This window comes from Chinchilla lanigera, unplaced genomic scaffold (assembly GCF_000276665.1).
Source record: "Chinchilla lanigera isolate Chin_1 unplaced genomic scaffold, ChiLan1.0 scaffold00059, whole genome shotgun sequence".
NCBI classification, from domain to species: Eukaryota; Metazoa; Chordata; class Mammalia; order Rodentia; family Chinchillidae; genus Chinchilla; species Chinchilla lanigera.
In genome coordinates, this window is record NW_004955460.1 from 6,844,974 (window position 1) to 6,868,781 (window position 23,808).

The 23,808-nt window shown below is 44.0% G+C and overlaps 1 protein-coding gene across 4 annotated transcripts in view; it reads left to right on the forward strand.

Annotated features, from left to right (window-relative positions):
- Positions 1 to 23,808, forward strand: part of Aoah (acyloxyacyl hydrolase (neutrophil)) — a 203,335-nt gene that overhangs the window by 94,123 nt on the left and 85,404 nt on the right. For all 4 annotated transcript variants that reach the window (XM_013521273.1, XM_013521274.1, XM_013521276.1 and 1 more), the window contains exon 12: positions 537 to 631. In XM_013521273.1, coding sequence (XP_013376727.1) covers positions 537 to 631 — 95 coding nt within the window. The remainder of the gene's footprint in view (positions 1 to 536; positions 632 to 23,808) is intronic.

Genomic DNA, 23,808 nt, shown 5'->3' on the forward strand with positions numbered 1-23,808 from the left:
TCACAGGCTGCACGGTGGCCTTTCTACCTCAGTCTCTCCATTAATCAGCCAGAATTATCCAGCCAGCTCTTCTGTGTGTATGGATTGCGTGATTTAAAAGACCATAACATCTTTGAAAAATCAAAACTGCTCCATAAGGTCATTAGCTCCTAAAGTGAATTGAAGCAGAAGTTGATGTGTTTTCCAAGAAAGTCATTTCCAGAACCAAAATTTAGAGCATATTTCTAAGTCCAGATAAAGTTCGGGTTCATTTATTCCACCACTCCCTCAAGATGTGGCACGGTGGCTCGTCTTAGGCTGAGCTGGGAGACCCACCTGCATTTGTCCAGCTTAGCTCGCAGTACCACAGCCTCAGGATTCATCCAGGTCCCAAATGCTGTGCCCCTCACACCCCAGCCCAGGAGACATGGCCCTGCATCACCGTCCCCGTGTGCTACACATGCAACATGCCCTGGCCTCTCTGGTGTCCCCACCACCCAGGGCGGAGCTCCAACCACTTGAATGCATAAATAATGGGAATAAATTGCACTGCCTAGGTTCACAGCCCAGGGGAATCATTTTGCTGGGAGACTCAGCTGGGGCTCATTTTCACATCCCTCCTGAATGGCTCACAGCTTCGCAGATGTCTCTGGTAAGTAATTTGGGCAGTAATCATTCCGGATGTGCTGCCCTTTGTTTGCGTTTCCCTTTGCTTTCTCTCAGTGTGGTGCCAGCTCCAAACAGGTGCCAATTTCCCTCCTCAGCATAATCTGCCATGAAAGGCAAATCCATAGCCATTTCAGTCCTAGGCAAAGGGAGGCTGAGGGTTTCATGCCCTTACCTCCCCAGTCTCAGCCCCAAAGCTGCCAAGAACCCTGAGGATGGCAGGCGGGGTGGGCGTCAAGAAGAAAGTGGCAAAGCCAGTAGTGCCCCCACTCTGGGAGGCTGAGGAAGGAATATCACAAGTTGCAACTTAGCAAGATCCTGTCTCAAGATGAAAAGGGGCTGGAGATGTAGCTCAGTGTGAAGGTCCTGGGTTCATCCCCAAGACTGCAAGCAAGCAAGCAAGCACGCAATCAGTATGTAGGGGGCAATGCAGAAAGTGGAGCACTCATGGAGAGCACTCAGGAGGAGCACTTCAGGGCCCCTCTGGCTTGGTTTCTGTCTGGGCAGACAAGAAGGAGCTGGGCAGGGAAGGCTATTTGGCTCCTGATTGCCCCCACTGCCTCACAGAGAGTAGCAGGGGACAGAGCAGACTGCATCCCTTCCCAAGAGCTGTAGGACTCTCCAGGAAAGTATTTTATGTGCAAAACCAGAGAGAGCTACACTAAGAAAGAATTGTAAACAGTGACAGAGTCATAGGAGGCCAGGAAGGGGGAAGGAAGCCAGCAGTTATGGCAGTGCCAGGTGTCAGGCACTAGGGACTGGATTTATGTGTGTAACTCAGGTGATCGATTCAGGACAACTGCCCTCAGTATCCAACCCACCACAGAGGGAAAAGGAGATAGGCCTGTGACAGTTGCATCTATACTGAACATGCAGACACTTTTCTGTGTTATTACTCCCTAAACAAGGCAGTCTAACAAACATGTACCAAGCACTTGCATTGAGTTAGGTAGTATAAGTCATCTAGAGATGCTGTAAGGTGTAGGACAGGATCACACAGGTCATGTGAAACACCACAGTGCATCGTTTTACATAAGGGACTTGAGCACCCATGGATTTCAGTATCCAAGGGGCATCCTTGAACTGATGGCCTGGACACTGAGGAGGGTGGACTTATGGTGGCAGCTCGATGTATTCCCGGATGATCACCAGAGCACCACCTGCCACGTAATCAGGGCCAGTATGAAACTATGCAACACCCAGGGGGACGATGTGGCAAACAATGGGAGCAGGACGTGCCAGGACAGACATTGCAAATGCCACACACCCAAGCAGGGACAGTGTCGTCAGATGGATCATGTGCAGCTCCAACTACCTGAGGCCACCAGTTGTCAGAGGGGCTGTACCAAAGCCTGTGCCTGGGCCAGGTACATGGCCAGCAGGGCCCAGTGCAGCTAAAAAGTGCAGGCGCCTTTGTTCACCATGCAAGGAGAAGTTCCCCTAATGGTGCTACACTGAGGAGTTTTGCCTTTCTTCTGCAATCTCTTGCCTATTTATAATGCTGTGTTGTTTTGTTTTGATGTTTAATGTCATTTTTTGAAGTTAAAATTTTAAGTAATTGATACAAATAGTACATTTATCTTTGTTATACAGGGCCGGTTCTAAGTGCAAACTGTAAGGGGACTGAAGTCCCATGTGAAAACCCGTGAGGGTACCTGGCAGACGCACAGAGGCAGCAAAGAAAAGGGTACTCTAGGGAAGCTTGCTGGTGGAAAGAGAGTGACGCTTTGTGCAGTGATAAATTCAGGTTCCCCACGACAATTGAGAGGAGACAGCCTACGAGCAATCCAAGGTCCATCAGGCAAAGCTGCTTTCAGGAGGCAGCAAAGGCATCAGGAGGGAAAAGCTCACATAAATATGGATCAGCAAGCTGGACAGCACTGGAACTGGGGGACCAAACTAACCAGGGCCCCCAGGAAACTGGGCACTTGGGACAAAAGTTTTGCCAATGCAAAACTCAAGCCAGAGACCAGAGGCATGCAGGGTGGGTCCTGGAGGCTGAACAGGAAGCCCAGAAAAATGCGGGCATCAGCTAGACAGGGAGCTGGGACTAAGAAATAAGGAAAAATAATTTTTGTGCATTGGGGGAATCTTTGTTGTCAATCCAAAGCTCCGCTGAGCACCAGGCCAAAGTATGAAATCCCAACCAACAGGGCACGTCCTAGGAGAGAAGATCCATGCAGCATCAGACTTGTCCCTCAACACTAAATTTCCAAAAGCAAAGGAAAGCCCTCCATACGGTTTGTTTGCTTGCTTGCTTGCTTGCTTGCTTGCTTGCTTTGTTTGCTTTGTTTGCTTTGTTTTCTATACTTGGGATTGAACCCAGTGCCTTTGCACTGAGTTACAACCCCAGCCCTTTTACTATTTATTTTGACACAAGGTCTTGATAAGTCACTAAGTTGCCCGGGCTGAGCTGGAACCTGTGATCTTCCTGCCTCAGCCCTCAGAGTGCTGTGATTTCGAGGAGGAGGGGTGTGTGTTAAATATGGTCTGACAGCCAGGCATGATGGCGCACGCCTATAATTTCAGCACTCGGGAGGAATGCTGGAATTCAAGCCAGCCTGGGGTATATAGTGAGTTCAAGGCCAGCCTTAGCTGCATAGCCAAACTCTATCTCAAAAAACAAACAAACAAACAACAAAAACAAATGATCTGCCGAGCTATTATCCTTACATGAGACTGCAAAACCTTATTCCTAGTCATTCAAAGATTCAGAAGACATACCAGATATAGGCCATCCCTGGAAAAAATTTATTTTAAAAAGCATTCCAGTTTCTCTAAGCATGGTATTATAAGAGGCAGCCAAAAGAATTACTAAATTGAATTGCATATAATTTTCAAATATATGCAATGTAAAAAAATTCATAAAGTTAAGACAAATGAAAAGCTAGAATATTTATAGAATATAAGTCAAAATTTAAATCTCCTAAGTAATGAATTTGTATGGATAATAAGAAAAATGTCTTTAAATTTTTAATGATCAAGAACATGACTAATAATTATAAGAATTGTATTTTCAGCCATAAGAAACAAAATAACAGTGTAATTCATTTATCATTGGTCAAATAGACAAAGGTTAAAAAGAGATTACAGGCCTACTTTTAGCAATAATTTGGTGCAACAGGCATGTTATTTCCCCACCAATGAGGGGTTAAGTTGCTGGAACTTCGCTGAAAGGCAATTTGGCAGTTTAATGAAACTGTTAATGAAAGAGACATTAACAGTTTAATGAAAGAGACATTAAATTGTTTATGATTTCAATCAGTAAGAGTACATTTGGAAATTTCCTCTTAAAAACGGTCCATCATTTGCTCAATAATATTCATCAGAGAATTGCCTATCAGAGCAAAGAAAAGAAATTTTGAAAGTCCAAAAATAGAAGTTCTAAAAATATATTACATCTGTACAATGGACTTAGTACACATATTCATTGACGACATTCAAGGGCAAGAAAATATGCTAATTATGATTCAGTAAGGAACAAATGCAGGTTAAAAATAATGTGTAGGAACCAATTTTGTGAATGTTTAAGTGTGCCTGTGTGGGATCAAAACATAATTGGAAGATTGTAGATCAGTATGTCAATACTGGCTATCTTTAGAAGGTGGGATCGTGGATAATTTTTTTCTAATCTTTCTGCAGTGCTTTTCCATTACATGTAAACCAAATATTATAATTCAAGATTTTGGGGGAATTTGGAGACAAAGGATGTAGTTCAGAGGTGGTGCACTTGTGCAAGACCCGGGGTTCCAAGCTAGTACCACACACACACACACACACACACACACAGAAAGAATTTGGAGATATGTTCAGTGTGCTTTATTTTGTTTTGTTTTAAGCAAATTAAGGAAACTGGCTAAAGAAAAGTAACACACTGTTTTATTTAACCTTCGTATAAGCCCTCTGAGGTGGGTGTTATTAGAACACAGCCTCACTTTACAAACAGATAAGGAGTTGAGGAGACTCCCCAGGATCATACAAGGGATAAGTGGCCGGTCACCTGAACAAGCCATGGCAAATGATGGCAGTACCCACCTCAAGCAAGGTCGTGTGCTTTGGTGAGCCCACAACTGTGAAATGTTTTGGACTCCTACGGTGGATCAACAAGGACCCACTCACACGGTGTGTGTTGGGACCTAGTGAGGCTGCTCATCTCCCCACGGCTGTCCTTCCTATTGCTGCCCAAGGCCTCTGTAGGTTGAGGAAAGAGTGCCTTTCTCACAGCCCAGGGCCCACTCTAGGGTTCTATTGGAATGGACAGTCTCTCACCCAGCTTCTCCTCAGGGCAGTGGGCTCACCCCACAGTATGCTAAATTTCTAGGGAAGAGAAAGAGTAAAAGCCATCATAACACAGTGATCCATGCATACCCATGCTTATAGCAGCACAGCTCATAATAGTTAAATCCTGGAAGTGGCCTCTATGTCCAGGAACAGATGAATGGATAAAGAAAATGTGACATTTATACACAGTGGGGTATTATTCTGCCATAAAGAAGGATTAACTTAAGTCATTTGTAGGAAAACAGACGCACCTTGAGATCACAACATCAGGTGAAATAAGTCAGATACACAAGGACAAATATCACATCGTTTCTCTTATGTGAGAAACCCAATACATAAATAAAGAGTAAAATAGAAGATATAGAATGGGAAACAAGAAGATACTTCTTTTTTGCAAGTGGGAAGGGGACGAAGAGATGGAGTGAGGGGAAGAGAGGCTAGGAGACGGGGACACAAAAAGAATTAAGACATATATGTACACGTACCAATTCCCCATGATGAATGTAATCCTATGTACCACAAACACACACTTACAAACATAGAAAGAGAAACTCACTTTGCGAGCGCAGCAGCAGCCTACCCTAAAGGCCTAACAATTAGAATTTGCGTTGTAGAACTTTTCATCTGTGCTTGCAACAAAGCCTGGTTAAAATGCTGCAGGTTAGCACGCATGGCTTTGGGTTATTCTCCCTCCCACTTTTCGGGCAGTGAACAGTTTTGAGAAATGATTGAGAGACTGGGTAGATGAGGGACCCACATCAGACACAACGGGAGTTAGGAGCCACAGGTCTCATCACTGTGGCAATAATGTCATGGATGGCGGGACAGCATACTGTTCTCATGCTTCTCAGTCATCTATTCTCAGCCTGGGTGTTCCAAGGTTCTAAAAGTCTCCCCAGGTTAACATTCCTCTCCAGGATAAAAGAGCAGTCACTGGCAGCAGGGATCTGAGCTTACTTCCGTGATGTAGCATTTGATAAGAACAAAAGATGGGACAAGAAAAGAGTTTTCTTGGATTACTGATATCAAGTATAAAGCCCTATCACCAAGTTATTGTCAAAGTAATATCCACTTTCCACCTGAAATCTGCATAACATCACACACCCTCATTTCTCCTCTCTTGTACTTCCATGGGTTATCTTGGGCCAGCTGTAGGCTGGCTCTGTTGGTCTTGCACCCAAGCTATAGGTCTGTCCCCAAGCTATAGGTCAGACCCCTGGCCTGAGTCTGTTCTCCTCATGGTGATGGCAGAGTGCAAAAAGATCAGACTCCCACCCAAGCACATTTGCTGTATCACTTCCTCCAGCAACCCAACTCCAAAGCGAGGCAGACAACCACAGGCAAGCTCAGTGAGAAAGAAGTCTCTGCCCGACATGGGAGATAGAGAGAGTGAATAGTTGCTTTGTTGCTTTCATCTAATTATAGATGTTCTGGAGCACAATGATAAAAATTACTAAGAAATTGTATTAAATTACTCCTTAATTCTACCACCCAGAGAGGATCATTTATCATTCTAATATTTTGCAGTATCAGATTTGTCTTGAAATAGTCACTTAATGTTATTATTTCTTAAAAAGATATGTACTCATTAATAGAACTAATTTTGAGAAGTAAAAATCACCCCATCATGTTAGATTTTTCTCATGTTTTTCTTATTCCCAGTACTCCACCTCCACCAAGGATGCACATATATCTATGTGAATATGTACATATAGCGAGGTATCATATGCACATATGTATACTCTAGTCACAAGAATAACAAGTTTTCAACTGGAAAGTCTCCGTTTTGTCAATTGGTACTAAGCATAATCCTACTCCACATTGCTACTTAGTCTTTACATTTATTATATGTATGGATGCTCCACAGTATCCTGTTAGTGGACATGAATAACGTACTAAACCATTCACCCACAAGTGGATACTAAGCGAATTCATGGCTTTGTTTCATGACTATGATGAATCATGCTACTTTTAAAAAAAAACACTTTCCATTTTTAGAAAGTAGTATCTGTAGAATCACACCATTCATGCAAGGAGTCACCCTGGACATGAACACCTTGCCTCTTTGATAGCTATGAGCTATGTTGAGCTCAGATGTCTCATGTTTTCACTATTTGCCTTTTAGCTCTTGGAGGGAATGTAACCAACATCTCAGCTCTGTCTAGGGAAGGTTCTGCAGCCATACCTTGGCAGAACCATAGCACAGCACTAAAGCAAGAAACACTAAATCAATCAACACTAACCCAGAGCCCACAATGTGCAGAGCTCTGTGCTTAGCTATTGACCCAGCACGGAAAAGGATGGAAAGAACCCAGTCCTCACAGAGCCCAGGACACTGTGGGAAATGCAGACCAGCAATGGAGTTTCTGCAGCAGTGGGTGCTTTCATGATGAGAGAAGGCTTCCTGGAGGAAGAAAAACACATTCAAAACAGAAGAAGGAATTGGAGGCAACCAGATGCTAGCAAATCTAGGAAAACAAGGCCTAATGTTATAGGAGTTTTAAGGCAAAGGTCCCAACTTTGGGAGTCCCAATGGATTAGGGTCAGACTCCCAGGCTGAGGTGCCAATCAAAGAGATGAGCTTTGGTGAAGGGCGGGAAAGGAGCTTTAGTCAGTTGCAGCCACACTCAGGAAAATGGGAAGGTCTAGTGACCTAAGATCTGTCTCACAGAGCTGACCAGAACATTGGGGTTTCACAGAAAGAGGAACGAAGACAGCATTGGGGTGTGCATAGCTGGGGTTTGCATAGATGGCAAAGCAGATAACCTTGGTCAGATCATGATTAATTACTGTTTCAGATCTGTTGAAACCCTCTGGGGCAGTCATAAACCCTGGAGGGGCAATTCAGTTTCCGGTATAAAATGATTGCTTTTGCTTGCACTGGGGACAGCCTTAGTTTCTCTCATGGAGTCATTGTTCCTGGGAGGGGACCATCTCACTGTGGGGTGATCTGCCTGTGGGCTCACCATTGCTAGGAGAGTGATTTCTGTCCTTTGTCTCGTTTATTGGTCACAGATGTTATTCTGTGAACCACAGGACAGAATGACGCAGGAGAACTCAGAAGGGAAAAAAAAACAGACAGGAAGGCAATATGGCATCAGAGAGAGAGAAAAAAAAATAGGTCAGTGGCTTGGGCTCCTTCCTTTGCAGAGGGAAGGCCACGTGCACTGGTGGGAAAGCAAGAAGCTAAACGCCACTGAACTGAAACTCACCTAGCACAGAGGGGAAAGTTAGAGAAGAGCCCAGGGAGGTGTATAGGAGGCCATGGGAGGCCCAGCACCAAGGACTTCAGGGTTCATCCAGGAGGCAAGGAGAAGCTATGAACACTCACGTGAGAAATGGCAGCAGTCAGATTTAAATCTTAGAATATTCACTCTGGTTTCAGTGCACCAGGCAGATAAGTTCAGAGGGAAATTCAGCCAAAGGGGCTTGGAGGTGATTATCATTCTGATAAAAGTGTCCTAAACTAGAAATGTACAATGGGAAAGCAAAGAACTAGACAAACTCAGAAGTCATCTAGGATCAAGCGTGGCCATTCCTCTTGCCCACGCCGTTCCCATCCCATTCACTTGATGACTGTTGTGGAAGAGACCTCCATGGTGTCAGCTTCCTGTCCCTATACAAAGTACCTGAGACTGTTAACTGATAAAGAGGAAAGAGTTGTGATGATTCACGGTGTTGAAGGTTCCAATATGTGATCCACTGGCCCTGCTGTTTGGGCCTGCAGGGAGGTGGCACATCATGGCAGGAGCACATGGCAAAGCAAAATCACTTGCTTCATGGCCAGGAAGCAAATGAGAGAAAGAAGAAGGGGCCAAGAGCCCACAGTCCCCTTCAGGGGACCCTTCCAATGGCCTCACAGCCTCTTACCAGGTCCCACTCCCATAGCACCAAGCTAGGGACCAAACCTTGGACTCAAGGGTCCTAAGGGTACATTTAGGATCCAAACTGTGGCAACCACCCCTCCCCTCCAACTGGACCTCCCTAGCTTGGGCCAACCCTGAGTTGTTCTCCAGCCAGTACCTGTAAAAGCAGCATCTAAAAGCAGTTGCTTGAACTTGATCCCCAACTGCAGGTTGTCCCCACAGAGTCTAGGCCAATCTTGGAGACTAGAGGAGAATCAGCTGTCCTGAGAAACTTCCAGTGCTTCTTGTCTTTCTGCAGCACATCCCCAACAGTTATGGTGAGCATACAGTCCCCTGTCTAAACTGTGGACTTAGAGAAAAAATGATGGCAGGTCAACAGCATTAACCTGGATGCACACTGATAATCTGAATGCACAACCGCCTTACTGTATAGCGTGAGTGCCATGTGCCAACCTGACCCGCATTAGGAGTGGCATTTAGAGGGGAATTTCAAGCCCCTAACTCATCTGCATAACGCATAATATTAGTTTATCTAAATCAAGTATATTGGGTTTTTTATTCTAAAAAGAAGAGAAAAAAACACAAAGGTAGAAACAAAACAACAAAAAACAAAAATGATACAGAATTTCAAAACAAGGTGATAGGAAATTAACAATACTATAGTTGTTATATATTATCTTCAAAGTAGTTGTCAGATCACCAGAGGCATGAAAGATCAATCAAACAATTAAGCATTAACTGTTCCTTTCAATAAAACAATAGATATCAGTGGTATAATTACCCCAGCTATCGTGTATGTATATATATCTATATTTCTCCTGGTTCTTTTCTCCTTTCCCCCATCCCAGCTGTTCCTACTAGACCAGATTCAAAATACTGGCTTAGTCACTTACATTTACTTATTTATTCTGAGCTTTAATTTCCTTATCTATAAGATATAAATAATGATGGCAACCTCATCAGAAATTTGGGGTGATTTTCATAACAGGATGTTTTTCCTGTGAGGAGTGGCATGAGGCAGCAGGGCAGAAAGAGTGTGTCCTGATCCAGGAAGGAAGGTCAGTATAGAGAGGATAGCCCTGGAAGGACCACACAGAGCTTCATCTCCAGCTGAATAAGGCCAAGGCAGCATAAAGAAGTGATTCAGTGTAGGGAAGGCACCAACCTCACCATGGTAGGTTCATGCAAGAACCCCAGGACAGCCCCACTGCAGAGACTCAGTTGTGGCCAGAGATAGTCATGCCCAAACACACCTCTTTTTCCTCTTCCATGGTCCTTGGGGTCAGAAATAGAAGGAAAGACTGGCAAGGTGGACAGAGAAAGTAGCCACATTCTCCCCCCAGGTGCAGACAGGCAGCCTCTTCCTCAGGTGAGCTTGGGGCAAAGAGTTTCACTTCAAATTATGAAGACTGGACTTCTGGAACTGGACATTTTTGTATTTCTTAAAATGGAATGTAACATAACCAGAGGAATGTGTGTTTTCTAAGAATGAGCACATGTATGACTAGGCTGGCCTGGATTCTCTTTCTGAAGCAGGAGGGGACTTAACAGCATAGTTTAAGGAAACAGAATAGAATTTGTCTTGTCACACCCTACAAGTACTGCTTCTTGAATGTGCCAGACCTCAGATACAAGCATGTTAATGGAGGCTCGGTGAATGCAAATTTTCTTCTGCTTTTGGTCTCAATCATTCTAAGTGTTGCTTTGTAGAAAGTAGTGCACATCACAGAGGACTAGTTTATAAAATTTTTGGTATCAGGTGCCAATTGTACTCTCAAAAAAATTGAGGAGCCCAAAGAGCTTTGGCTTATGTGGGGTTATTATGATTTAGATCTAAAATGCCACAAAAGTCTCATATGTTCAAAGGTGACTGGATCATGGGGACATTGTGTTTACACTGAATTCATCTATTATTGAGCTCATAGCTAAATGTAATGAGTGGGGGTGTGGTCTAGTTGGAAGATATGGTCACTGGGCGTGTGACCTAGAAAGGTGTATCTCCCTCCCAGGCTCCTTCTCTCTCTACTTCCCAGCTGCCATGAGGTAAGCACCTTTCCACCATGCTGTTTCCTTACAGCCAGCCAACCATGGACTGAATCCCCCAAAACCATGAACCAAATTAAAACCTGTCATCCTTTAAGATCTGGATGTTGGATATTTTGTCCCAGCAATATGAAAGCTGCCTAGAACAGGTATTATAACTATCAATATATTAACTATATAGAGATATATTCATCTGTACACATAGACATATCAATATCTATCTGTTATACCTACCTATACTACCATAATAGAAATTAAAACATAAATTTTTAAAAATATATTCATGTATTTAGAAATAACAAGAAACACATTACATGCTAACATACATTATATATCTTTATGACAAGTATTTTTCAAAAGAAATACACTAAAAGAGTAGTCTTATTTTCCATTTTCATAAATCTTCTTGACATCTGGCTTTCTAGAAGACAGCTGGAGTGCTAATCTGATTTTGCTTCCATCTCTCTTAACATCTATGAGTGCAGAAACTTGAGAACTCCACTGTGCCTTCATGACCGAGTCAGGACAAATAAGACTCAGTATCCTGATAGAACTGTGATCTTGTGAGCAGGGTCTCAAAGAACTCCTGTGGGCCCCCAGGCCTCGGTCACAGAGAACCTCTGACATAGAGCATTTGCACTCCCAACAGCGTCTGACCTTCAAGGATTTACAGTAAAAAAAAGTTGTGACTGGGGGTCCTCCTGCATGACTTTCAAAATTCTCCACATCTAGCAACCTCAAGAGAGAGGTAAAGAAGAAGGAATGTTTTAGGTTAAGCCAAAATGGGGTAACCATCGGCATAGAGTGGCCCTGACTCCAATCCCGTGTTTCCAGAGTGCGCTGGCACCTATAGGGACAGAGGTCAGTGCCGTCTGGGGACAGTCCAGCCACATCTGCCCACCGTCGGCACGCTGGCCACAGCCACACTCCCCTCACTGCAGGGGAGCAGCCACTCTGTGGAGCGGTCCCTTCCTTCCTCCTGTTCAGATTTGAGGTGGCTGTGGAAGAGTGAACTCCTGAGTGTAAAAGCCCCAAGGCAATAATTCTCAGGCCTCCCTGGGAGAAATGCCAGAATAGGGAAGCAGCAGCACTTAGGAATAACTCCCATGGCCCCCAAGCCACTCCCTCTTCTGCGTTCTTCCCCGCCTGTCTCCCTTTGCTCTTCTAAAGCCTTTGAACCACTTCCCTGGTATACCCTGTTTCAACCAGGTCCTGATCACTGTCAGGGCCCACATTTAACCAGGGCCAGTAAGGAAATAAAAGCATTCAAGTCAGTGGATTTTTCACAGAGCACTGGCCACACAGGTGTTCGATTTAATGCAGACAGCATTTAAAATGAGACCTTAGCCAGGTGCTGTGGTGCAGGCCTATAATCCCAGCACTCTGGGAAGCAGAGGCAGGAGGGTCAAAAGTTGGAGCCCAGCCTGGGCAACTTAATGACTTAGCAAGGCCCTGTCTCAAAATAAAATATAAACAGGGTAGGGGGTGTCACTCAGGCAAAGGTCCTGGATTTAATCACAGTACCACAAAGGAAGAAAAAGAAGAAAACAAAGGAGGCGTTGTAGGCTCTCCCTGCCCTGCAGCAAGGGATGCAGGTTGTGAATTCAGATTCTGCAGCACCAACAGGGCAGGGGGGACCCTCCGCTCAGTGTGAGAGCTGGTTTCCACATCATTAGCAGGTGACCACCTATTGCAGGGTAAACAGTGGGCCATGAGGTCTTACTTAGGGTCTCATTGAAAACAAATAGCCTAAATGTTGGTGTTTGGTGCTATTTCTTTGCCGCCCCAAGAACTGGAGCCTATCATCTAGAAAGAGTAGTAAATGCTGGGGAAAGACAAGCCAAGCATTCAGACAAGCCATTCCGGGCTTTGTGAGACCAGCCAACATTCCTTTGTCTTTGACCCCCAATAAGGCAGAAAATGCTTGGAGCCCAGCACCCCAGAGGAGCCGCATCCACAGAAAATGAATCCCTCATCGTGGGTGTTCTTCTACGCACCCCCTTCACCCCTGTTCTTCCATCCTCTAGTTAAGCAGTGTGGCACCCGCGAGGCCTGTTTGCAACTAATTAGATTAGGAGTGTGTTCATCTGGAAAGATATTTGTAGCTCAATAAAGAGAGTGTGAAGAATCACCCCGTGGTTCCTCAGAAACAAAGGCCCTGAGCCTCACTGCACTCGGGACAGAAAGCCAATCCATCCCATCCCTCTCTCCTTAGCCAACCTCAGCATCTCTGCGAGACACCTGACCTGCAGGAGTCAGGACCCAATCTAGCCACCCGCTCTCCTAGGAGACCTCGACTTAGACCCGGTTCAAAAAAAAAGACCGGGTTCAAAGAAAAAACGAAGAGTAAATCTGAGAACGCACCCGTGCTGTTTATTTTGCTCCCCCGCCCTTCAGAGGAGAAACAATCACTGTTTGAGTGGCTTTGTTGTAGGCGAAGGGGAGGCAGAGCCACGGCTGAGGCCAGCCGTGAGAGCTGCCCTCCTGCGTCTTCCCCCATCTGTTCAAAAATTATTTCCCAAATATTAAACGCCACGAAGATTTCACTTAAACCAGAATTGTGCGATGGGTCGGGGAGGAGGTGGCGGGAAAGAAGCGATTCTGAAGCACCACTGCCAAATGTTTATTTTGCTCGTAAGTCTGCTTCCGTCCTATTATGGAATCTTCACACGACCCCTGGCAGGCTGTTGTTCGCAGAGCGAGGAGGCGCAGATTGGATTTCATGCTGCGTCAAGGACAAAACGAATCCAGAATCTGGCTGCAGAAAATGCATATGAACCCGACGGCAAGGCAGCTTCATCTTCCGAGCCCCTGCTCCCATCCCTTAGTCGGGCTCAGGGCATCTTCATTCCCCTGAAAACAGCTCGGGCAGGATCCAAGCGCCCGCCCTACCCCCAACACAAGCCCAACCCCACCCCTACCCCGGGCTTCCTGCTCTCTGAATTCTTCAGGACGCTTAACGCTTCCCCTAAGCATGAAGGCAGATTTTCATGGTGCTGCGTATAAAATATGGAAATTCTGTCTGAGTTAACTCTTGTCAACTCCAGAACATCTAAGCATTAGAGGATTTTTTTTTAAATTGTTTTTTAAGGCAAGGAAAGGCTGTTGTTTAGTAAAACTGGACAAAATTGTCTTTCCGCTCCTCAGACATCTTGCAGGCTGGCAGAGGAAAGACGCTAAATGAAAGAGGGTTAGTCTCCATCCCGGTGACTTTCCACTGACTCTTTTCAAAAGAGGGAGTTGTGTTGGCCATAGCAAATTTTTCTCTCCAGCCACGACAAGGCCACAAGGGACAGAAAGTCTCCCTGTTCAAGTATGCCGGCAAGATGACTGCTCCTGAGTTCTGATCACGTCAGCGCCCTCTCACCCTGTTCAAGGTGGACATCCGGGTCTCAGCACTTAGAAAAGTAGTACCGGCTTCCTGCTCCATTCTTCCAGTAGCTCTCACTGCCGTCTCAGAGAATTAAAAAACCAAACACCCGCTGTTGTGAAAAACTGCAAGGTGATGATAAGCTGCCTACCTTTGAAAGGTATTTATAATTGCTCGGCCTCCTTCCCCGCTGTCCCAGCAGTATAGACAGAGCTTTCTGCCTCGGGAGTCAGTGTGAGTCATTCCACACCTGTGCCATCTCTCACCTTGTTCCAACTGAGCACAGTCTTTTTCCTTCTGCTTAATTATATCCATCACTTTGCTTCTCTCTCCCCATTGTAGCCATAAAATGAGTCCAGTAGAACAAGCTCATCACAAGGGAAACACTCTCAAGTCCACTGGGAGATGAGAAGAGGATATTTTGGCATTTAAAAATAATTTGGGGTGCATGGAGTTGATTGCTAGGTGCCCTTCATCCATTAGGCTTTTTTTTTCCAGCATCTAATTTCATCTGTGTGACTCCTCAAGGAGCACAAAGCCTGAGATTCCCCAGCCCAGCACTAATTCAGATGTCTAGGGGGCCAAGACTGGCTTCTGGGTGATTTCCTAGGGATTTCCTAGTCAAGGCAATAGTTGGTGGATTAGTTAGAAAGATGAGTTAAACCATAATTCCTAGAGGAAAATCAAGAGGTGCATGCATGGAATCCAAGGCCCAAAAAGTCCCAGGGCAGACATTGAGGGCAGCATCATCAACCAAGAATTCAAAGCCTGATGGATAAAAGGCTGAAAGGACAGGAGATCAGGGAGTAACAAAGAGGTCAGGGTACTGGGGTGGTAACAGATTTGAGGGCCAGCGAGAATGAGTGGGTGAGTCAGCTCCTCCTAAAAGACTAGTAATTCATCAAGTTCAGCTTCTACAAAAAATAGTCACAGAGTGCTGTGACTTATGATAGAAATGTGTTTTCTTGTCATATAATAAACAGCAGGCAGACACTCACTTAGTGCATCTGCAACATGCAGCTTCCATCCCTAGATCTAGGGTGGCTGCTCCTGGTCTTGCTAGCGCCCACTATAAAGGCCGTGGGAGGACACTCACATCCCTGGGCAGAATAGGCACAGAGGGGTATGTGCCACTCTCCCGCACTACAGCCCCAGTGCCCCTAACCCTAATGTACTAACATAGTCATGTCAGGCTACAGTAGAGATTTAGAAGTATAGTCTCTAGCTGGAGGGCCGTGTGCCCAAGTCCCACCACTTTACCATTAAAGACAAAGACAATGGATAAGGGTGGGCCGCTGGAGCTCTGGGGGTGGAAACACAGTCTCTAGCTGCAAAGAGCTTAAGTCTAGCTGGGAAGATGAATAAGCAAACTTACAATATAATAATGATGCAATGCAAATATTATCTTGTGTTTACCAAATACCAGATACTGTACTAGAAATTATCTCATTTAATACTTGTTACAGTTTGAATGTTGGTGCTCCCCCTGCCAAAAAAAAATTCTATTTTGGAATTTAACATCCCATGCTGATAGTGTTCAGAGGTGGGGTCTTTGAGATGTGATTAAATCATCAGCACACCAAGCTCATGGATGGGGATTAGGACCCTTCTAAGCAAAGTTCTAGGACTCAGCAACCAGGCACTGTCTATGAAGGGGAGAGGAAACCCTTATCAGACACTGAAACTCTGGTGCCTTAATCTTGAGCCTCCCAGGTTATTAGTGAGCACTAATTTTCTGTTGTTTATAAATTCCCCAGTCTCTAGTATTTGGCTATAGCAGCTAAACCTGCAAAAGACTTTATTATCATTATGTTTTATAGATAAAGAAATTGGGATTTAGAGAAGTTGGCAAACTTATCCAAGGTAACAAATATAGTTAAATATGGAGGCTGAATACAAACGGAGTTTGTCAGCCCCTAGAACAGAGGTCAGGAAACTGTGGTTCTTGGACCAAATAGTACTGCCCACCAGTTTTTGCAAATTAAGTTTTATTAGAACACTGTCCTGTCCTTCATTTATATATCACCTGTAGCCACTTCTATATTATAATAGCATATCCGAGTTGTCACTAAAGACCAAATGTTCTACAAAGCTTGAAATATTTATCATCTGGCCCTTTTCAGAAAAAGTGTGCCAACCCTGCCCAGTGCTGGTAGGTTAGGTACAATTGGCTAAGCCTGCACCAGGCAGAGTAAGAACTCCAGAAGACACTTAATAGGAAGGAGAGAGCTTCCAGAAGCCACCTATGCCTTAATAGGGCATGGAGCCACTCCCACAGGAAGACAGGAGTTAGCTAACTCCTGAGCCTGGGTAGCAAACCCAGCAAAGGTACTGGTATAAGAGGAGGAGCTGCAACAAAGCCCAGGGCGCTGCAGGGGCAGTGATGGATTCAGGGGACTGCAGATTAGTGATGGGTAGGAGAGGGACAGAGGAGAGGCTGAGAGGGTGGTGATGCTCTGCGCAAATGACACTGTGTAGCTACAACAGCCTGTAGATCAGCGTCAGTGATCTACATCTAGATCAGCCTGTAGATCAGCATCAGCCAGTCAACACAACCACCCAGGACACTTATTAACATGAAGATTCCAGTGCCCACCACAAATGACTCAGTCAGGATCTGTATTTTAAAAGGACTCTCCAAGAGGCTGTGGGACTCCCTCCTGCAAGTGATAGGAGGAGAGTGAGGGAGCAGGGTAACTGGCCAGTGGCAGATGCAATAGGGACAAAAACATAAGTCCAGAGGGTGGAGCAGTAGATTCTGAGTGATGGCCTCATGATCTAAGGTGAAAGATACAGAGAGAAAGAAAATGAAATCATAGTGTGTGACCAAGATAGAGGAGAGTGAGCATCTCATGCAGGGTTGGTTATTATGAGGCCCCAGGGAGCCCTCTGTCCACTCTCACCCGTGTGACTTGACTTTGAACTTGAACTTCATCTTGTGTCAAACTCCAAGATCACCTGCAAGAAAAACTACCCACACCCTAGAGTAGGCAAAAGGCAGCCTGCCTGCCTTAGAAATAAGCAAATCTTAGCCGGGCAGGGTGGCACATGCCTGTAATCCTAGCTCTCTGGGAAACTGAGGCAGGAAGATTGAAAGTTGGAGCTCAGCCTGTGTAACTTAGCAACTTAGCCAGATCCTGTCTCAAAATTAAAAAAAAAAAAATTAAAGGGCTGGGGATGTAACTCAATGTGAAGATCTTACATGAGATCCCCAGTACCACCAATCCATCAATAAATGAAAGAAGTAACCAAAGCTTTACAAAATCAAAGATCAAAAGGGTCAACTTTTATGATATGAACTTTTGGTTGTTCGTTTCTGGCCCTTTGAGGATTTATTATTTTCTGTTTGTGAAAGAATTTGTTCCACTGGCCCCATGAAAGAATTGACTTGTGGTTGTCTTTGTGCAAAAGCAGGATACATAAAACTTACCTACTTTCTTCCTTTTATAAGTCTGAATACTGTTCTCCAGTCACCTTGGAAAAACTGCTGGAAGGCACACAATTCAGTAGAAAGAGCCCAGTGCACATTTAGTAGGAAGCGGTTGGATAAATATGTCCCTTGACTCATTCATTAAATAAATAAATCATAGAGCTAGAGTTTGAATAATAAATAGTAGAAAAGGGAAAAGGAAGAAACTAAGAGGAGCCAAGAAGATAAAAAATAAAATAAGATAAAAAGAGCTCTGTTCAGGCAAAATGATGAAAGATCGAGAGTTGCCTGCCATTCTTCTTTATATTTACTAGTCTTATTTTGCTAAAATTCTATAACTACTTCTTCATTGCCCTCTGAAGTTTGGGGACCGGCACTGGGTCAAAGATAAACTGCTTTACCTTTTCCAAAACAAACTGCTTATTCAGCTCAAGCTGAAGTTTAAATGGGCATCCCCATAGATGCTGTGCAGTTTTTGTTATTGGTCTATTTGGATGCTAAATTGGAGAGCAAGTTGTTACACAGCAGTAAGAAACTGATACACTTGGTGTCTGTTGATCTTCTTTGGATATAATATGGAGGGTTTAGTCTTTGGTTTTCCTTGTGGCTTTGCCAGTGTCTAAACTACTTTTCCCTTACCCTGCCTTCCCTGGCTGCTTCTTATTAGTCTCTCATTACTCACCATCTTAGTTTTGGGCAGGGCACTTTATGAACACAAATTTATTATTCACAGTTATAAATGCTGGGAAATCCAGCACAAAAAGTTTCAGTAGCTGGTAAAGTTTTGCTGCTGCTTCAAAGAGGGCATCTCCTACTTGTATCCTTACATGGTGGAAGGGTACAAAGGAACTTGCCAAAGCATTTCTTGTAAGGGCCCAAATCTCATTCATGCATGGAGCTCTGATGACAAAATCACTCCCCAGTGGCTCACCTTACTACAATCAGCATTAGGTATTAAGTTTTTGCATATTTTGAATTTTGAAGGGGCACAAATATTCAGACAATACCACTCGTATTAAATAATACTTGTTTTGGGGCTGGGGATTTAGCTCAGTAGCACAGCGCCTGCCTGGCAAGCACAAGGTCGTGAGTTTGATTCCCGGTACCGGAAAAAGACCCTAAATAAATAAATAAATAAATAATACTTGTTTCAAAATTCCCCTCTCAAAGACCCGCATGCAATAAACATGCACCTTCTGTGTAGACCTAGTACCCTGGACTTCCCTATTAACACTATTAACAGGCAGCTTTATGAACTTACTTTGTTCATGGTTCCTATTTTCTAACCTTTTCAACCAACAGATAAGTGCCATTGTTAATTCATTCTTATCGGTAATAAAATTGAGTCACAGAGGGGCTGAGGAATGTGTTTGAGGTTACCAGAAGAGAGGTGCTCATTGCCTGTGGCTCACTATACAGCAAGATCCCTGCAGAAGGAGCCCAGAGCTCTCTGATGTGCTGATGGTCAGCAGGATGCCCAGTGCAGGCTGATCAGTGGTGTGTTTCTTTCTCTGTGTGCATGTGTGTGCGTGTGTGTGTGTGTCTGTGCAAGTGAAAGAGTGAATTACAAGACCATAAGGATCTTCCCTCAATATGAGACGCATCTCATGCAGAGGACTGTAAGGTTACATTACCTTCTCGAGTTGTCTACCTCAAAGTGTTAGTTTTCCAGAATGGTGCTGCCCATCTAGTGAAGCCTGAGATTACACAGGCAGAAGCCAGATGGTACATTCCCTCTCTCTCCTCCCTGGGCTCCACCTGCTAGCTCCAAGGACAGACAGACCGCAGAGCAGCTGTGTGTGTGTTGTTCCCAGTATACTGAATGCCAGAACTGGCCCTAGGCATGTGGGAATGGGGTATAAGTGGTATTTGTGTAAGACTTCATGTCTTTTTAGAATTTATCCCAAAAATACTCATTCTGTACGCTTCATCCATTTGACACGGTCTCCATAGAAAGGAAACAGAGAAGGAACAGATGGTGGCAACTTTCAGGTTATTCATGGATTTCTGAACCCTTTATCCAAAGCTGTCTCTGAGAGACCAATCTCTAAACAGGCAACCAGGAAGTCTCATTTTCAACAACTAGCACACCCAGCTTAGCCAATTTTATTTTCCTTCATTTAATGAGATTTAACAGCTTGAAGGAAAAGCGAGGACTAAATATATATAAATGGGCTACTACAGGCTGAGGACAATGAGTCTGCTGTTGGCCTCCCTCTTCCTAGTTCCACCAGAATTTGGGTCAAGTCCCAGCCCCACTTCTTACGAGCTCTGTGACACTGGCAAGTCAATTAAACTCCCTCTGAGCTCCACCCACAAAAGCTTTTCCTAGTCCTTTCACATGGCTGTGTGCGATCTTTCCATCAACAGAAAACACAGAAATTCTCTGGGCCCAGATCCAGCAGCCAGAGGCACCCATGATAAACGGGGTCTCCCTTTGCTGCTCATTGGGTTAGGACTTGGCCATTGAATTTTACCACCTTATGTCCAAAGCAAAGGTGTGTATGGTTTTTTAAGTGGTAATAATATCTAGCATATAATAAATGACAGTTGCTCAAAAGTGCTTGTTTACAGAAGGCAGAGAAGGAAAAGGGAAAGAGGAAGATGAGCCCTTGCATCTCAGAGTTGTGTTATGAAATCAAACAATTTGTGCAAGCTACCTATCTCAGTGCCTGGTGCATAAGAGACATTCGACACTTCTTCCCTTCCCGTTCTGGCTTAAAATTCAGAAGTTACCTAGGTAGGAAATAAGTACACTCAAGCATCACTAATAGGAATACATTCATTAATAAGATGTAGTCATGTAGCAAAGCCTAAAGAAATGGGACCCAGGCTGGAAAGTTTGTCTGAGGGTTATGGGAGCCCGTAAAGCTTCATAATTTGATGTCTGTGTAAGAAAAGGCACTAACTCAGTGGATAGGGGGGAGGTTCTAAGCAGTGCAGTGATGTGGTGGCCCTATGGTCACTGCAGGACTGAAAGGCTTGAACCAAGGGGAAAGCCTCACCTCCGCCACCTACAGGGCAATGAAGGAGCCGCAAACCAGGGATACTGGGAGGTCTATGGCCCCAGCACTAAACAGATAGCCTTTTTGAGATTCCCCAGGTCTTGACATTAAGTGCACTATTAAAACACCCAAGAGATATTTTCTTCTTTGAATAAATGACAACCCCCTCTTGTATTTTTTCAGGGTTTAATTCCTGGGAAATCATTAAAGTGATTTATTTAACTGATGGTGATACTTTTCATATTTTTTAAAGTGGTTACCTGCAAATTCCTATAACTTTGTAGTGTTGAAAATAATCAACTTGGGTCTAACCCAGTAAAGCATATTAGGAAAATGAATACACTGCACAGATTGTCCACAGCATTGCTGGAGGGGGAAGGGCACAACCAAACAGTGAATCAAAACCACCAGGATCTTCGCTTTATCAATAGAAGACAAGCAGAGCCAGATGCCTGTGTGATTAATGCTGTTACTCTTGCTTTCACTTAGCAGAGATTCGAGAAACCCAAACATCAGTTACTTATCAAAATGGCAGCTTAAGATCATTTCCAAATCCAAATCATTGTGTTTAGTACAGATTCACCAAAAATGAGAACCAGTGGGTTTTCTCAATGCATGGAAATGCAGAGGAGAAGGAGAGGGAGAGGGGGACAGAGAGAGAGAGAGACAGAGAGAGAGAGATCAATGTTAAATGATAATATTATACAAAAATAGCATATACATTCTAATTATGACATAAAAACACATTTGTGTCATCAATAAAAGAGGAAATTGGAAGCAATGCAGTAGTTCACCTAAGCCTCACTGAGTTGCTCAGACTCTTTAAACTTGCAAACATTTTTTTTCTTGGTAAATATTAAGTCTCTCCACGTATGTACATTTAAGACACACTTAAAATGAGTTCCTGAGACCATAGATGCTCAAGAGGAATAAGCAGGAGTTGATGATGGAAATCTTTGGTTTTTTTTTTGTTTTGTTTTTTTTTTTGGTTTTTCTCCGGTACCGGGAACTGAACTCACGACCTTGCGCTTGCCAGGCGCCGCTGAGCTAAATCCCCAGCCCCGATGATGGAAATCTTAATTTGCATTTTTCCTGCCTTAAATGCCTGAAATATCTTGGGTATAATGTTGCATGAATAAAGCTTTCAGTGTTTAATGTAAAATGATTTAAACATTCTCTTGTTGCTAAAGTCGATAAGGCATTTACTATTAATGGCTGTTACTTTTCATTTTTATCTACTATATTTACAAAGGAAGAAAAAAATATATCAAGTCTGCCATTGGTGTGCTCATCTCTTTTCTATTACGTGACAATAAATGTCCCCCCCCCCCTTACATCTGTGATAGTCTTCTTGGAAAAAAGCACTAGGTGGTCCGTCCTAACCATAACGCTTTACATACTGCAGGACCTCTGGCTTGTCAACCTATTTCTCACTGTGTCTTTTGATCTTCCCACCAGTCTGCTGAACCAGATAATATTCCTGTAGTCAACAGAGTTGCTGAAAATGAGATACTGTTAAAGCTACCTCTTCCTTGATATGTACAGCTAGAAAGAGTAAAATCTCATAGCAACACTGTAATTAGAGTCTAAGACTTCAGTCAGGAAAACACAGCTTTGTATTACTTTGAAGTTAATCAAATCACTCTGATAAACCTATGCAGCTGGTCTGCACAGGCCTTCTAAGGCTACAGCTGAGGAAACAAACTCATCCTTCTCCCAGCACCAGGCACTCTCCACAGCAGTTTAAAATCCCATAGGAAAGATCCCAGGGCTGACTGGGACTTCCTAGAGAATGGCAAATGGGTCTCCTAGGTAGTTAATTTTAACTCATTTCTTCCAGAGAGGTGGAGAGTGGCCAGAGAGATTGAACTAGGAGAACAGTTGGACATGGAGACCCCAATTCCAAAGACACGGTTGCACACCATTTCCCCAACTAGCTAGCCTTCCTCCTCTTCCCTCACTGGAGACAAAAACTTTACCAGCCACCTGAGAATGAGGGCTGCATGGAGCATGGACCCACTTCTGATGGCACTGTATCTATATCATGGAGTTTAACTATAAAAGGAGTGATCAAAATAGCCAGTGAATGTTTAAATTTTTTTTAAATGTACTATAGTAAAAGACACATCATGATTCCTTCTCACTTCAAACATGCTTATCCACGTTTTTGACACTTTCAGAAGCAGTTCTGAAGGCCCTCTTTCATAAGTGTCTTTCCAACTGTGATCAAAAATACAGTGAATGCTGCTGCCTAGTGTCATCCAGCAGAAAGGCAGGCTCATAAACATCATAGTGTAGTCTCATTCACCTTGTTCACTGGATCTCCCCGGTGCATCCTCTGGATCTCCTCTAAAGTCAAAATGACCATGAAGGTAAACATTTTGAATTGATTGAGGACACTGAGGCAACAAGGACAGCACAACTAAAGACACTCATGAAGGACTTCCAGAACTGCTTCAGAAAGTGACAAAATGATGGGATAACTATGTTCAGAGAGAGGGAAGTATTTTTAGGGGGATTCATGGCAACATGTCTTTCACTGTAGTAAATTTTAAATTAAATATTTGTCATATTTTTATCACACCTATGTGTGGCATCAGAAAGAGAAGACAGATCTTCTGGTTTCCAGGGCAAAGCACATTCCCCACTTTGGTAGCACACTCAGAATTCCCACCCCTGCCCCATTACTTCCACCTACAGAGGGAATTAGACATGGTTCCTTATGCCTGCAGAGGTCTTGACCACCTTCCTCTGGAAGGCAGAGTGGCCTGTGCAGAAGCAGAAACCTAGCTCCAAACCCGCAGTTACCACTGAACAGATGGCAGAGTAAGGGTAAGGGCGTAGTGGATCAGGAGTACATCTTTCACTTCCTTTCTGAAAGGTTGTATGGGTGACTGACTGACAGAACATAGCTCATGAATTCTGCTAACATCTCACAACCCTCCTGCTTCTCACTATCTCTGCTTGACACAGCTTGTGAGTTTTATCCATCCTGTTTGTTTTTCTTGTCCTTCCTAGCAGAATTGAATATCCTCAAATCCTACAGCAAACACACATTTTAAGCAGAAAGAGGGGAGGGGTGTGGATAAAAGGTAAAAAGCAGAGGAAAGTTTTATTCATAGTGGCAGGAGAAATAAAAATCAGAACAGAGAGTAGCTGAGTCATGGT